Genomic DNA, 17,483 nt, shown 5'->3' on the forward strand with positions numbered 1-17,483 from the left:
CTAGCATTTGAAATGGTGCAAAATCGCCGATAAAAATCGCGACGACCTTCAAGCTTCTCCACAGTGCACAACGCCAAGTGGGGGGGACGCATTGAAGGTATCGGTACATTTCCAACGCATAAATGGCCGCTTTGAAGAAAAAAAACCACCACCACCGAAGGCAAAGCCCGCCAAACGTTGTTCGAAAGAATCCAACAAGGCAATGCAGGGTGTGGCTGACGGCAGTGGTAATTTCAAATCATACCTTCCGTGACGACACACTAAACTTCCCCGCATTCCTCCAGTGCTTTGAGGAGATGCGCAAAATTCAATCGTCGATTAAGTGACTATTTTAAATGTTAGTGCAAAAAAACCTGGCACACTTTACCTAAAGCCTATATAGATTTGAATCCTTGAATATCGCAAAATTCTCAAAAAGTGGTGCAGCTGCCCTTCAAGGATATAGGTAGTGCCGCCATACAGCAGTAATACATGCCGCCCAAAGAAGCTGAGGGGCAGCACCTGAAAGCATACAGTTTCTCGATATTAGAAGGAAAAGCGGCGTTGAGACAGCTCACCCACCATGGAGAGGCACAGGAATGATGAGGATTCGTATTTGGCTTGGCCGTTCTTGGGCACAAAACGTGGATTCAGAGGTAGCAATACAACTCTTCTTGTAGCAAACCTCAAAGGAATGCTACGAAAGTTTCCATAAAGGCCTAACAGCAAACTCACACTTGCATTAAATTTATTGTAAGGGAAAAATGCAGTACTAAAACAATTTAACCTCCGCACAGAGGAGGGCATCGCAGAGTAGCTATGGATTTCGAGGTAGTATCCGCTTTTTCGGTCCAACACTAGCCAAGTCAGATATGAATCCTCCTCTTCCCAGCATTCCTGTGTTGGATCAAGTGCTGTTTAAGAAACTCGCATGGTGGTACCACTTTTTCCTCTTTTGCTTCTAAGCAATTTTGAGGAACTCTTATGCCTGAAAGAGCCAATACTTGGCACACTGGCACTGCTCAACAGTGGGCAATAAATGACCCATCTCAATGGCCGTTTGCTCGAGGCAATGGAGGCAGCTGTACATGTCATGAATCTCAATGGTTCGCCCATGTATACTCCGTTTCATACATAGCAGGCAACACTGCCAAAGCTAGCGCACCTGCTCATGCAGGCTAAGTCCGTACGCAAAAAGTAGTTCACCACACAACCAAAGCGAACACAAACATATTTCGTAGCGACAAATCTTAAGTGCCGTGGCTGGCACCTCCTGGACTTCGTTTTACCTCTTGCCACATTTTCGTCTTGCGATTCGTCGAGACGCAAAAGGTACACACGGCGGTATGATGCGCGGTTGGTAGGGCGAATTGCTTCTACTAAATCCGCGCCCAAAAAGTAGATCACACTCCGTGAAAATTATTACCAGAGAGCCCAAACAGTGAGCGCCTCACAGCTTCGACAGTGATTTTCAATGCTACTACATCGTTTTATACCACTCTTTGTATTCGTCCGAACAATGACCGGAGTTTCGAGAAGAACGAATGATACGTGGCGGAGTGATATAGTTTCGCTGACGCACTACTTCAGCAACCTCTGTAGCGTTGCCTGCTATGTATGAAATGGAGTATAGTTTGCCTCCGGTCCGTATCTCTTGCAACAACCCTACCCAGATGTAAGCAGCTCCTCAAATAACTGTGCAGAAAGCACCTGTATTCAGCTAAAGTGGTGCAGAGTTCAAAGCACCTGAAGAGGCCCTAAAAAAAGAGGCTCCATCTACACAGTCAGCACAGAGGAAGAGAATGTCCATTCCCTTTCTGCCTCACCTTGATGCGACTGGATAAATGGTCTCAGTGACACACACCTTGCAAGCAGAAGGGCTAGCACTTTATTCGAGTGTCAGGCCACAAAAACGACGAAGATGATGAAGAACACTATCAGCACTGCAAACACCTTGATCATGAGCCACCGGTTGGAGGTCACCGACTGGAAGTAGCGCAGGATCTCCGAGTGCGCCGCCTCCACGTTCACCGATGTGTCCTCCACGTTTGCGTCGATCCTGCACAACACCACGAGGCTCTGTTGCAATTTACAAGAAGCAACACAAGGCAGGCGGCCATTCGGAGGCTCGTCAGATAACTTCCCACATAACTGGATGTCTTTTTTCTTTCTTATGGTACAGCAAATGAACTAGTACATTAGTTCTCCAGCCACCTAATCAGCGTCGATACCTAATCTGCATTATAATCAGTCATCATCATCGTCATCAGCCTGACTACGCCCACTGCAGGGCAAAGGCCTCTCCCATGTCTCCCTCCAATCAACCCTGTCCTTGGCCAGTTGTGGCCACCGTATTCCCGCAAACATCTCGATCTCCTCCGCCCACCTAACTTTCTGCCACCCCCTGCTAGGCTTGCCTTCCCTTGGAATCCAGCCTGTTACCCCCTTTAAGGACCAGCGGTTATCTTGCCTTTGCATTGCATGCCCTGCCCAAGCCCATTTCTTCCTCTTGATTTTGACTAGGATGTCATTAACCCACGTATGTTCCCTCACCCACTCCGCCCTCTTCCGATCTCTTAACGTTACACCTATCATTTTCCTTTCCATAGCTCGCTGCGTTGTCCCTAACTTAAGCTCAACCCTCTTTGTTAGCCTCCACATTTCTGCCCCATAATCAGTACTGCCCTGTAAAGTCAATCATGCTGAACTGCGAGCCTGTGCTGGTGATAGCCCTAAGTAATTAGAGAAAAAAAATACAAAAAGAATCCAGGCACTGGAAAAGGCCTAATCATTGCAGTGCCAAATACCATATATGCTCATGTAGGAGACACCCTAGTGTAATGGCTGCAAGCCCAACTTGGTGGTCGGTAATTTGACAGAAGGCAAAATTGTTAGCAAAAAGAATTGCATTTCACGTGTGCATCATTTTGCCACACAGCAATTTTCAATGGGAGCTAAGAGGTGGTGACAGCTACCTGCAGCACTTGATACGGTCAGTATGAGTACGGCCATGCCGACGACAGCATTGGCATGGTTGCTTAAGCTCCGTCTAAACCTGCTGCAAAATGATAGGTGTAACGTTAAGACATCGGAAGCGGGCAGAGTGGGTGAGGGAACAAGCGCGCCTTAATGACATCTTAGTTGAAATCAAGAGGAAGAAATGGGCTTGGGCACGGCATGTAATGCGAAGGCAAGATAACCGCTGGTCCTTAAGGGTGACGGAGTGGATTCCAAGAGAAGGCAAGCGTAGCAGGGGACGGCAGAAAGTTAGGTGGGCGGATGAGATTAAGAAATTTGTGGGTGTATGGTGGGTGCAGCTGGCGAAGGACAGGGTTAATTGGAGAGACATGGGAGAGGCCCTTGCCCTGCAGTGGGTGTAGTCAGGCTGATGATGATGATGATGAAACCCGCTATCACACGGAGGCCTTGCAACTACACAGCCATGCCTCAGTGCTGCTAACTCATCTTATGTACTAGGCGCTTGCACCAAAATGGACAGAACATTATCGGAATGACACCATTCTGGACAAAACCCAAGATAGGGTACACTCATGCTATACTGCCTTGCTTCCCTTCGACGAGGTGCCGTTCTGCCCAACTTGGGTGCCATCAGACTAGTAGCATGCCACTAGGCCCAGTGTGCTTTGCACCGAAGACACAGCAAAACTAATTTCAAACCAGTCATCATTACTATAAAAGGTGTAACCTTGTTGCCATTTTAAAATTTCACATGAATATGAAAGCAAGATTAATTTCCGCAACACCTTCAGCAGCGAAGCAAGTGCAAAAGCCGGCCAGGTAACGGCCGCCATCCAGAACCCTTGTCAGTCAAGCCCCAAATCTCAGCAGTTACATGCACAGTCTCCACTTTAACTTTTATTCCGAATAACTCAGAATGGCGTGACATCTGTCAATACAGTAACCTACAATTTTACCAACTGAGTTTAGTTTTGGGTGGCTCATGCCAGTCGTCGGGTGACTGCCTGTGAAACTGCGCATCGTATCATACATACTTTTAACTGATAACCTCTTTAAAGGGTTCAGCACGACCGCACAAATTTATCACAACGATGCATGTCACCACATGCACCACAGTGCGTCAGCCACCCTTCCGTGACATTGACTGACAAAGAAATAGACTATCTTGCCTCCCACGTGACATAGTTTCATTTGACTAGGTGTTTGTTGTCGTTTTTTTTCCTGCATATATTCCACGTTCCATGTTTCAATAAAACCGGTTGCTAGTCAGCGCTTGTCATCTGTGTGTCCCGCCTTTGTTGCGCTGTTCCCCCTAAGATGACCACATAAATAGGACCAGTGGTGCTCCAGCCATTTCAAGTTCTGGAGCAATTTTTGGAGCAGAAAAATATCCATTCTGGAGCACATTTCTATCAGAACGATAAACCTGGAGCAACATGACAACAGCATGAATGGAATAAAGGGGTCACAAAGAGTTTGTTCCTAACGAGATAAGGTTCAGCCATGCGTAGCTAGGAAATAAACAATCACAAAAACAGAGAAAATATTTTATTAATGCCCACACTGCCTTGCACGCAAGTTCAAAACAAGCATGCTTGACGAAAAGTCCAGAGAACACGTTTACTAGAATCATTCTTTTTTCATGTTGGCTCTACAGTTAAATGTGGTCATAACGAAATTTTTAAAAAGTCTGAGATTTTTCTTTACATCCAGGTTTCCGTTACATGTAGGTTTCGCGAAGTGAGTCAAAAGGACACTGCAGAACGGGAACCAAAATAAGAAATAAAAGTAGGTGCAATCACCTTGAAAACATTTACACAAAGTAGTGTTACTCGAAAGTCATAAACGTGGAGAAACTTTTTGCGATCACGCTGATAGTGTGACTGCAGCAGCAGCTGCTCCCACCTCCGCCGCGACCCGCGCAAGGCGGGGGCACCGCGACCGAGCTGGAGAGGAACGCATGCGGCCGTGCCGCTGCCGTAGACCAACCGCGGAGGTTCTTCCCCACTGCTCCCTCGCTGCAGCCCCAGGGAACGGACTCCTCACCTTGTGTCACTGGCGATCTCCACCGTCCCCGCTCCTGACACGCCAAAGTTATCGGCACCGGAATCACGCGAGCAACCACGCGGCAGTGATGGCCGCACACTGCTCGGGTCTTTTCTTTTTTGCTATGCCCTATCATTTTTCGCTGCTTTTGAGCATGGACAGTTGTAACGCCACGTGGTATGACGTTCCAAAAGAGAAAGAGCCCGACATGCGCCAACGGCGCTGGAGCACGGCGGGCTGCGCCAACTGCAGCGGCTCGATGCGATCGGCGTTCCTCTCATGTCAGTTCGTCCTTTATCGTCACGGAACTTTTGCGTGGTTCTAACAAATTTTGAGTGGCTCAGCACTAACAGAGAGAGGACGTAGCCAGTTCGTTACATCAAGGTCAACTCCCGCAACACCTTTACTACATGAAGGTCTGAAATACACGTGCTTCAAAGGGGCGGCGATGGTCTTTATGACTAGGCTTCACCGGACGCTCCCTGCTCAGTTTTTTTCCCTACGGGAGCCGGCTTCAAAAAATGTGAAGTAACAGCCTCTCCCGAGTTCTTTCCTTCCTCCATAAAAACTGGCTGCTAGATTCTACCACAAGGCAGCCCACCAACACCCTAGGTTGCCAAATGCGAAAACACTTTAGTAGGTTGTCAACCGAAATGCTGAATGGCTCTAAATATAGTTGCTTTCCCGCAACCGTGTCTTCTTTTTGGAGCAGCTAAGGCGCAATATTGATCAATTTGCCACTTTTGGAGCAGACTGGTGCAGCAAAATGTAAATGTATCAAAATGGAGCAAATGGAGCAGCTGGAGCACCACTGTAGGACATGAAACCAGGGCTCTACTTCAGATCATAATAATTTAACGAAAATGTCAATTCCACCACACCCCATCAAAATAAATAAAAGAAAGTGCAGCCCTTATGCGCACGCACGCAAGTGCGTGTAACAGTATTCTATACACCGGATGGAAGCACAGGTGTCATCATTTCTGATCATTCTTGGGCAAGGTTGCTGGACAGTGTTTAGGTTCTGAACTAGAGCAAGAATAGGCAAAATAAGTTAGCACTAGTTAGAATAATAACTGCTTAGGGCAATGCAGCAGAATCCCGAAGATGCAGTCACAGCTGATGCAAATTTCAGGATGATATAAATTCATAAAATTCTCTGCCCAAAGTGCGTTGTGCACAATGTGTAGAATTTTGGCCATACCAAACACCCTCCCAGCTCTTTAGAGATGATGCAAATACAGGAGCCGTGACGCCACCTGTGAGCACTCAGCACTGCCCTGACATCACTGATGCTGCAACCACAAGTCATGCCGCCATAAGCGGTAGAACCCTTCCTTCTATAGTAAAGTCACTCTGACCAGCAAGTCTTTACTATATCAGGGTCTTTATTATATCGGTTGTTGGTGATGGCATGACTCTGCGGATGGTCTCTGGCTCCTTACTAAATGCCAAGTACTGCTTCCATCCTGACCTTATCACCCCTCTATGTGACAATCATTTGATTTCAGTTATCGCATTTTATGTTGTCAAGTTATCATTTCGTTTACGTTTGTTTGTTTGTTTGTTTATGGGGTTTAACGTCCCAAAGCGACTAAGGCTATGAGAGATGCTCATTTCGTTTACGTCTTGTGGAAGTACTGCATTTGCATGAATACAATGCGGCTACAAATGTAACGCCAGTTTGATTCCATGCAAAGACCAAAGCTTTGTGTGAATACAGCGTCATCTTCCGCAGCCTCAACGTCATTTAAGAAGCAATAGTTAAGGAACGCGTGCGGTGCAGTCAAGTGCTTCGACTGCGGAGCCACGAACTTTCGGCCTTTTCTTCCCTTCTCTACTCCTCAATGCACTTTTACCACCTTTCCTATCTCAGCGAACCACGCCGCCTTCTTTCTACGTTCATAGCCAGCTTTACTTTCTTTTATTTTTTCTACGCGCGCCACGCGCTTTGCTTCACAGCCCCGAGGCCTGCGAAAAGTTGGCTTCTCCTCGAGCTCTCGAGCTTGGCGGTGAAGCCATCTAAAAAAAAAAAAAAAAAAAAAACGCCGTTTTAGCGTCTTCAGTATTCCTTTGCCTCCGAACGCTGCCCTCGCAATCCCAGACTTTGCGCGGGCGGCGATGTAATCATTCTGCAGGAAGTACGCCCTCACGTCCAGAAGCTGTTTACTATAGCCATTTCTTGTCAAAAAAAAAAAATACTATAAAAGGAAAAAAATGTACAGTCGCCTATGAAAGGCAAAACGGGACCGCAGTTTAACTTTACTATATCTGAGTTTACTACTGCGGGGTTACACTTAAACGCTATCAGTGATGACGTATCTGCATGAATGCTCTTTCCGTGCTTCAGAGCATGATTTTTTATTTTTATGACACGAAATCTGGATGATACGAATCTCACAGTGTTCGTGAAAAATATTCGCAGCATCCAAAATGAATAAAATCTATATGCAGACCCACTGGAATTGCATTCATGCAGATATCTTTTCGGCTGACTGATTTTTTTTTATTATGACCGCGCACCGATGCCCACCACTTGCTCTGCGTACCATGCGATAGCAACGTCGCCGATGTGCGGTGCTCGGTGTTCCGAGGGTGTGGTCGCAGCTCATGCGTTCCCATCATTCACAGTGGCCGGGGAAGTGTGTTTGGAACAGCCGAAAATATTAAAAATGTACACAATGCACTCCAGCCTGTGAACTTTACAAATTCCTATCAACCCTGATCGTATATCACCGAGATTCTATACTGTATAAATTTGAGATGATACGAATCTTTTTCGTGACGCCATGAGATTCATATAATCGAGATCCTGCTGCATCCTGGGGCAAGCCACGGCATGAATGTATGAATGTGGTGTGCATTAAATCAGGCTCACAATTATATCAAAGATTACGTGCATGCCACTGAGCTTAGCATTGCAGCAGAAAGCCTTATCAACTCTGCAGGCCAGGAGATTGGAAAGTCCCCCCATAACTGCTTTACTGCTTAAGGGGGGACCCTGGTCTTGAAAAAACAATTTTATTAATCTAGATATAGTAATGAAATTTTCAGGCCACATGTATTTTTGTGTGCTGATTTTAAATATGTCATTTAATTTTGTGTAAAACAATTCCTTGAGCACTTATGCAATTTTTATGCAAGTCTTTTGGAGAGAGCATATAAGAAAATTTGCTGCAGGAAACTCGCTGAAATGCATGCCATTGGGCTCTCTTGACACCAAGGAATGCAATAAGGGTAAAATTATCATCCTGGCTATCATAGAACTTGAGTTACAGGGTACTGAAGCTGCCACTTCACAAACAGGAATACACACTTTTCTTCTCATTTCTGAAGCGACAACTTCATAACTCTATAACTCAAGTTCTATGATAGGCAGAAAGACAATTTCACCCTTATTGTATTCCTTGGCGTCAAGAGAACCCAATGGCATACATTTCAGCGAGTTTCCTGCAGCAAATTTTCTTCAAAACTCTCCGCAAAATGCTAGCATAAAAAGTGCATAAGTGCGCAAGGAATTGTTTTACACGAAATTAAATGACATATTTAGAATCAGCGCACAAAACTACATGTGGCCTGGAAATTTCATAACTGTGACTTCATTAATAAAAATTTTTTTTCAAAGACCAGGGTCCCCCCTTAAAAACTTCGACAGAGCTCTTCCGTAGAATTTTGCACACGTCCTACCAACTGTGCTTTACAATGGAGTGCAATTAAAAAAAGAAAAAAGTGATGGGAGGGTGGCATTAGTCCACTAGCCAATGTATCGACAAGAAGATGTGCCTTCTTCTGACCCAATTGAAGACAAGTTGATCTGAAGTACTGGCTAGCAGACTGACGCTTTCCTTGCTCAGTTTTTCCTGTGAAGGATTCGATAATCCCTTGCCTCTCTCAGGTGGGTATGGAGTGTGTTGGGTTTAATGGCGCATAAGCGGCTAAGGCTATCATGCGCCAAGCTCAGGTTAGAGAAAAGTCTTCTGCGGAATCTTATAAGAAAGTGAAAAGATCGGTGGTGTATAGGGTCAAAAATGTTACTTATTACTTTCTTAGTGATGATGAAGGAAGGAAATTTTAAAAGTATCCACTAGTAAAAGCTTTAAAAGGGGCTGGGCAACCTCTGTGACCATCCTTGGCTGGGGAAGGATCTTGACGCTCCCAGCCAATAAAATGCGCTTGTGTGTGTTTCGTCTCTGTTGTCCGTGTCTTTGTTTGCGCTATAACATTTCTACTTGAAGATGAACTACCAACTCGCCCAACAGGAAGTTTTAATGAAAATAAAGACCTCAGCCTTTTTCTCGGGAGTGAGAAATTGGCTGAGTTGTATTGTAAAATTAAGTGGTGCACTGGTTAAGAGCTCACGATTCCTGAAGAAAACCTGTTTCTCTTAGAAAACTAAAAACATAAGACGTGTCAACAATTAATTTATCACTTAAGAGCAGGACTGGATGAAAAGGTATGTGTTCATTGTAAAATTTAGTAAAATACTTCTTTCTTAGTTTTTCTAGTTTTGTGCATGTGAATAAAATATGGTTTAGTGTGAGTTCCTCTCCACATCTTTCACAAAGTGGTTTGTCATGCTTTGTCAGTAAGCAATTGTGAGTCAAGCGTGTGTGTTCTATGCGAAGGCGACACAAGATTACTTCATTGAAACGTTCCTGGTGTCTGCATGACTTCCATTCCCCCCAATGTGGGCTTTATGAAGTGTAGTTTGTTGTTAAGTTCATTATCCCACTGCTTCTGCCATTTGTTCTTAAATTTACTATGCGTGGACATGGAGTGGCAGTGCGTCATTGGTCGTGCACACTGTGCAGCAAGAAGACAGAGGCAGCGTGTCGCTTGTGTACGCACCTCTGGACCATCTCCTCCTGCTCCTTGACCATGTGCGCCAGCTGCTGGAAGATGGAGCCCAGCTCCACGATGGTGCTCTCAATGCTGGCCATGGTGTCCGCCCGGTTCTGGATGTACGCATCCTGCACCCCACCCCCACATCATCATCATCATCATCAGCCTGACTACGCCCACTGCAGGGCAAGGGCGCCTCTCCCATGTGTCCCCAATTAACCCTGTCCTTTGCCAGTTGCGGCCACCGTATCCCCTCAAACGTCTTAATCTCCTCCGCCCACCTAACTTTCTGCCGCCCCCTGCTACGCTTGCCTTCTCTTGGAATCCACTCCGTTACCCTTAAGGACCAGCGGTCCTTGCCTTCACATTACATGCCCTGCCCAAGCCCACTTCTTCCTCTCGATTTCGACCAGGATGTCATTAACCCACATTTGTTCCCTCACCCACTCCGCCCTCTTCCGATCTCTTAACATTACACCTATCATTTTTCATTCCATAGCTCGCCGCGTTGTCCTCAACTTATTTGAACCCTCTTTGTTAGTCTCCGCGTTTCTCCATGGCTCTTTAGCCCAGGTTTGGTTTGGTTTATGGGGTTTACCGTCCCAAAGCGACTCAGGCTATGAGGGACGCCGTAGTGGAGGGCTCCGGAAATTTCAACCACCTGGGGTTCTTTAACGTGCACTGGCATCGCACAGTACACGGGCCTCTAGAATTTCTCCTCCAAAGAAATTCTAGCCGCCGCGGCCGGGATCGAACCCGCGTCTTTCAGGACAGCAGCCGAGCACCATAACCGCTGAGCCACCACGGCGGCTTTAGCCCAGGAACAGTCCATAAAGCCAGTCATCCGCAATAACAAATCATCAAGAAAAGCAGAAAAATGTTTAGAACAAAAAAAAAAAACACTTGTTGCAAAGGGGGGATGAGCGTCTTAAAAAGTTGTTTTTTATTTGTCGACATAACTTGTTGAAACTTGGCACAAAGGTGTATCATACAATGCTGATTCCAAATATGCATTTAGATTTCAAATATCTCACCTGGAAGAAAATGTATTGCAAATTACCATCCAAATTAGGCTATTTCTTACGGGCCTTTATAGTAATTTATAAGTTAAGAAAAGCTTTTTTATGAGCATGCAAGCATTTCCAAAGGTCCACCACACATCCCATGGCTTTCTTTTTTCCTTTAAACATGATATATTAGCAATTAGGCCAAGTGTGCGCTAATTATTGCCACATCATTTTTCTCTTTCCAACTTGGTTATTTATTTATGATCAGCAAAACAATTTTATAGACATTTTGTTAGCTTTAGGATGTGCTTTGGGCCTTTGTAAATGTCTTCTTATTCTTAAAAATCTTTCTTGAACTGATAAATTACTATAAAGGCCCGTAAGAAATGACCTAATTAGGATATGTGCAATATACTTCCTTGCAGCTGAAATATTTGGAACCTAAATGCATATTTGAAATCAGCATTCACTAATATACCTAGGTGCTAAGTTTCAGAAAGATAAGTTAACAAATAAAAAAAAAAAGTTTTTAGGACCCTCATCCCCCCTTAATGCAGTAAAACCTCATTGATACATTCCCAGTTTCTACGCTCGAAGTCAGGGACTTAACTAAAAATGTCCCATAGAGTTACACTATATTTCTCTCGATTAATGCGTTCCCGGATAACACGATTTTTCGGTTACTACACTAAAAATCAACAAAATCTGGTCGTATAATACATTTAGCCACCAACAGCACAGGTATAAACATACAAATTGACCGAACATGCAGACACGTGACATGAAGAGCTGAACTGCAGTGGCAGTTAATCACCATCGTGGCTTCTCCACTTTGCTGAAAAAAGGCAAAGCTCTGCCACAAAAGAATAAATAAACAAAAACTGCGTGTTCGCGAACATGAGCGCCGTTTTTGTGGGGACGCGACATGAAGAGGAGAAACACTGCTGTACAGCGATGTGCACACACGAGCGGCCCGGGTGAGGAATGCCGCATGAATAATAGCAGAAGCATCGCGACAGTTAGCCGCCGCGAAGGCTTCACCGCAGTGCTTAGGTGCAATGGGGCAAAGCATCCGAAATTTATGAGAAAGCAATTTCGATTACTTCCGCCATTGCCGTCGACGGATGTGTTGCAAAGTTTAAAACAGCGCAAATGCGGACTGAATTCTGCAAGCACTAGAAAAGAACCTGTTCAGAGCTTGTGCCAAAAGTGCTAATCGACAATTTTGTGGAGTTAAATTGTCAATACATGCCTTTGTATCCCAGTCAGCAGTTTAATCAGCAGCTACATTTTTTTCAAAATTGGATGGTTTGGAGCATACGTTTTCCCGAACAGAACGTTTCCTTTTGCAGCTATCTTAAAAATGTATTAACAAGGGGAACATCGCGACAGTCAGCCGCCGCGAAGGCTTCGCCGCAGTGCTTTGGTGCAAAGGGGCAAAGCATCCGAAAACTATGAGAAAGCAATTTTGATTACTTCTGCCATTGCCGTCGACGGATGTGTTGCAAAGTTTACAAGAGCACAAATACGAACTAAATTCCGCGTGCTATGGCTGCTCACAACCCATGAGCATGTAGTGCATAATTCCACTTTGCCGGCTGCTGAATGCCACTTTGAATGCAGAATCTGCAGAGAAAGCAGACAGAGCTTTCTTCCCATTGCCATCAGCCACATCAATCCAATACGGCCAATGGTAAGGCCAGTCGACTTGGTACTGGGTAAAAGCATCAAACCGAAAAAGAAAAAGGCCATCACTCAGGCATGTGTACTTTGCACTGCTTCTTCCTAGTGTACTGCCCTTAAAACACACTAAAAGAAAGATCTGGTTGTAGAAGTCGAGATTTCGATCTCGTCGTTGTCCATATTAATGCAACAAAAATACATGGGCCCCAATGGGTTCTGTGCATTTTCACCCTGTCCACTGTCCGGATATTGGGCTTTCATATTAACCCTTTGAAGGTTTTTGCCATATATGTACGGCGGCGGTTTTCTGTCCCGCAAGGTCTTTGCCGTACGGGTACGGTTTCGATCTTCCGTTTGAAATTTTGCGCCAAAAGAAGAATGCGTGCTCACTGGGGTGTGCTGCCACCTCTTAGGACTTACAAGAAGTGTTTGAATTTTGTGCTGCCTTCTTACGGAGATAAGCAGAACTTATGTCTAGCTTTAGCGCGGCGGCACAGACTGCGGCAACACCCCTTTTGTAGTTTTGGTTTCACCGCGTGATCGCAACGGAGTCGCGCGAAATTTGAGTTTTCTTTTTGTCAGCACTATCTTGCAGGGGCTGCCGAAGTTGATTTCTATCTTTATTGGCACTGCGCTTAGCTTGCTTATCACCGTTGCTCGCGAGGTATTCTCGCCCTCTGTGGCAACGCGCCTACGCGGTTTCGATTCCGCCTCGGGATCGCAACGGAGTTGCGCGAAACGTGTTTTCTCTTTGTGGGCACTGTTTTGCAGAGGCGGCGGAAGTTGATTTCTATCTTTATTGGTGCTGCTCTTAGCTTGCTTATCACCGTTGCTATTCTATTCTATTGAACATTTTCCAGTTGTGAGTGATGCTGCCACCAAAGTACTGTTCCTAAATTTTTTTTACAATTTATTCTCGATTATATACATTTTGTAGATTCAAGATCCGCAATAAAGTAATTTGACCACCTGGGAAAGTTTTCTTCAAAATAATTCGACCCTCAAAGTGTTAACTAGGCATATATGCATTAAAAAAGCTTAGTCCCTAGAAGAACAAACTGTCCGTAATTTCCATCGTCCACATTAACGGAGGTTGTATCAATGGAGCACAACTGTACACGGCAGCTTCTGGGCTGATGCCTAGCTATAGAACAAGCAACAAGCTGAGCCCTCAATGAGATGGCAAGTTTGCACTGCTCAAGTGTGAAGTTGCACTTCTTCCATGACCTTGGTGAGACCTTCTTAGAACTTGCTGCATGAGGAGCCAGTACTGATACCCTCTGCAAGTGACGTAAGCTGATGCGAGTGATGCGAGTGTTGAAAGCATCACAGCGTTACCTGCTGCCTAGTCTGCAGAGCCCAGATCCAGAAGAAAGAAAACAGATATGACATGGACGCACCTGCTACGAATCGCACTTTTTCAGGAAACAGCTGTTTGCTCAGCAAAGGACTGCGAGGCAGGTAGAAGAGGAGGAGGGATATAGGAAAGGGGGCTCACTGCATGTGCAAAGGTGTTTCCTTTCACTGAGATTGTCTCCAATGCACATGTGGCACAGTGCAATAGGTACCAGTGGCTGCTATCTTTACACAGCATAGCGTATCAGTTTTATTCATTAGCAACACTACTGTAAGTTTCTACTCGTCACGTAGCCCCGGTCGGTAGGGACGGATGACCTTGAACAGCGTTGCTTCAGCTGCACTCTCCAGATGGCAGCACCATGGGCGTGCCACGTGGCAGCATTGGCACGCAGTTTGCTTTGTCTACGACAGATGGAGCCACTAGGAGGTCCGGCCTTCGAAACCGGCGTTAGCAGCATTGGCACGCAGTGCGAAACGCTGCTGCGCAACTTGCGTACAACATCAAGTGACTCTTAAGGGGGAACGAGGGTCTTAAACTGACCTTGTTATTTATGGTTCGAATCTCATGAAATTTTGCACACATATGTGTTTTTCTCTTTTCATTCCAAAAATGTAATACAGTCGAACCTCGATGTAACGAACCTCAATGTAACGAAATTGGCGATGTAACGCATTTTTTTCATTTCCCAATCACTTCCCCATTGAAAACCATGTATTTTTTTTCGCGATTCAACGAAGTAATTTTGCTCCGCACTTTCGATGTAACGAAGTCCTTGCGCATCGCATGCATGTGCCAGGAGCTACCTTGACAATCGAATGAGAGCTAAAAGTTTAGCCGAGACGAAACGCAGTTTGTATTTGCCCTTTTACGCGCCAATTTTGCCGGTAGTGTGGGAATCTGCGAGAACGTACCGCCGCGCCATCTGTCGTGCGCATACAAAGCCCGCGGCATGGAAGTTTCAAGACGCGCCGCGCCATGACGCCACTGGCGAGCTGTAGACTCTGAACGTGAAAGCGCAAACCGGAATTTTCTTGCAGCGTCCGTTCGTTTTTTTTTTTTTGCGTGCGATGTCCTCGTAGGCAACAACAAAAAAAAAAGTCTTCGGTGTTGACAAACTCGTGGAGCTAGTGTGGTCGTACTAGTTGTACCTTTAAAACGGGTGAGCGGCGAAAAAAAAAAAAAAAAATGTGCCCTGGCAGAGGAGGCGAGTGGCGAAGGGGGTAGAGGGGAGGCGTGGCGTGGGAGGCGCGCGCGGTGCATTCTGGGTGGGCGGCTTCGGCGCGCTCTCGGCGCGGCCCGCGCGAAATGCAGCCGGCTGCATTCCGCGCCAGGCGCCGTCAGAGCGCGCCGGTAGCCGCGGAACACGCTGGCGATCGGGCGCCGCTGTTTCGCGGACGTGACGTCGCCGTGCCGCGCGCGCTACGTCGGAGTATAACCGCGCCGCGAGCACAATCCCACCGCGCCGGCGTGAGCGATGCGAACATTTTTCTTTATTTTTCTCTGATGCGTCCCCGGCTGCAAATGTTCAATGCTGATGATGATGATACCAGAAGCGACATCTTGTGGCGGCTTTCAGTACTAGGCGCTGCGCTCGTTCTTTTGCTATGCGCACACGGAGAAAAATGATGCCGTCGCGGTGTTTGCTATCACTCATTATGCTCCTGATGTAGAAAAAAACATCCGGTGCCCTTGTTAGCGATACTATTACTCGATTTTCTTGTGTATTTCCTCAATTAGTGATTTACAAGTTCCCATCAACAAGCAGTGTTCCTGAACCAGTTATACTTTATTTTGACAGCTGAAACATGGGAACCTCGACGTAACGAAATTCGCAATGTAACGAAATTTTCGGCTGCAAGTAGGACTTCGTTATATCGAGGTTCAACTGTAATTGAGCAGGTGGTCTTAGATCAAAAGTCATCTTAAATTCTGGAGTGTAATTGGGTAATTTCTTACACAGCTTTAATGAACTTTCTCATTGAATTTTGTTGGTTTTAATTACATGAATTGATAGCCAGCAAATTCCCATACCAGATGACATTCTTACTTCTTTTTGTTTAGGCCACATATAAATAGCAATTTACAGTTAGCTTAATGAGTTGCAGTGCCAAATACTGCGACCTTTTCCTCTCGACACAGTATATCAGGATGACATGCCTTCAGAGAAAAACGAAGAATGTCACCGGGTATGGGAACTCTGTGGCTACCAGTTCATGTGAATAAAAGCAACAAAATGCAATCAGAAAGTTTATTAAAGCTGCGTAAGGAATTACCTAGTTACACTCTAGACCTTGTAAGATCTAAGACCACCAGCTCAATTGTGATTACATACTTGGAAACGGAAGAGAAAAACGCACCTGTGTGCCATATTTCATCAGATTCTAGCCATAAATAAAAAAGTTAGTTTTAAGACCCTCGTCCCCCCTTAAGCAACCCAGCTGTGATACGGATGTCATGCATACTGTTTTCAGCCAGCACTTTCCGAGGTTCACTGCCTGCCGCCAGCCCAAAGCGAAGCCCGAGTCAGGGCTTGGTGCAGTGTGGCCTTGAAGCAACGCTGCTGAATGCCCCCCTACCTGTTCGTCGAGCAGCGCCATCTGCTGCTGCTGCTGGAGCTGCCGGTGCCGGGGTCCCTCGTCCATGTTGATGGCCAGGAAGTCACCCTGGGCACCCTGCTGGGAGGCCGCGTACTCATCCGCCAGCAGCACCGACCCACCCCCAATGGCCGATGGGGGCAGCGCAGTGCTCACACCGGGGCCCTGCCCACTGAACTGCTCCCGGCGACTCTTCTGGTGCTTCAGGTTCTGTACACACACACAGAAAGAAAAGGCCTTGCAGCCACACGTGCATGCTGGGCAGGGAATATTGCCACGTATCATTGCAGTGTCCGTTCATTCGCGCTCAAGGCCGCAGGAAAGGGGTGCTGCCATTTTTGTTCGTGACGCGAGAAGCGACCGGACTAATCTCGATTGTTCACAGCCATGAAAGGCTGCATCTGTTTTTCTAGGTTACTCTAGATGATCTTGTCCTGTTATCTCGAAGTTTCCTTGCCGGCTTTAAATTGAGCGATGTCACGAGTGGAAGGCATTCGTAGTTCGACAACTCGGTTGATCACAGCCATGCCGAGCTGCATCTATGTTTTTCTAGATTACTCTAGATGATCTTGTCCTGTTATCTCTAAGTTTCCTTGCTGGCTTTAAATTGTGCGATGCTGCGAGCGGCGGGCATTCGTAGTTCGACGACTGACGAGCACGTGTGTTGCTTACACCGCTGCCCTGCTGTTTAGTTCTTTTGCGGGCGCAAGTCAGCCGAAATAAAGACCTTCGTTTGCAAATCTTATTGCTGTCTTCCTGACCGCTGGACTGCCGTCACTACAACGTGACAATATCAACATCTTCAACAAAGTCCATCAGACTGGATTACACAGCACAGGGGCACACAGCAAGAGTTCCACAAAACGTTATTCACTTGAAACGAATGCTTCGAGATTTCAATTACCAAACATTCGGATCAACTCGGATTTCGAATATTCGCACGTGCCTAGATTAAATACCTTGAACATAGGAATGAGTGAGCTAATGAGTCAA

General features: G+C 46.0%; 1 protein-coding gene across 2 annotated transcripts in view; it reads right to left on the bottom strand.

Annotated features, from left to right (window-relative positions):
* Positions 1-1,844: 1,844 nt before the first annotated feature.
* The window catches only part of Syx5 (syntaxin 5), a 36,519-nt gene continuing 20,880 nt past the window's right edge, over positions 1,845-17,483 (bottom strand). For both annotated transcript variants that reach the window (XM_089563522.1, XM_089563521.1), the window contains exons 8-10: positions 16,473-16,700; positions 9,853-9,974; positions 1,845-2,038 (exon numbers count right to left, since the gene is read on the bottom strand). In XM_089563522.1, coding sequence (XP_089419648.1) covers positions 1,879-2,038; positions 9,853-9,974; positions 16,473-16,700 — 510 coding nt within the window. In that variant the 3' untranslated portion in view covers positions 1,845-1,878. The remainder of the gene's footprint in view (positions 2,039-9,852; positions 9,975-16,472; positions 16,701-17,483) is intronic.

The sequence above is a fragment of the Amblyomma mixtum genome, chromosome 10, assembly GCF_055824585.1.
Source record: "Amblyomma mixtum isolate Tamu chromosome 10, ASM5582458v1, whole genome shotgun sequence".
In the NCBI taxonomy this organism is placed as follows: domain Eukaryota; kingdom Metazoa; phylum Arthropoda; class Arachnida; order Ixodida; family Ixodidae; genus Amblyomma; species Amblyomma mixtum.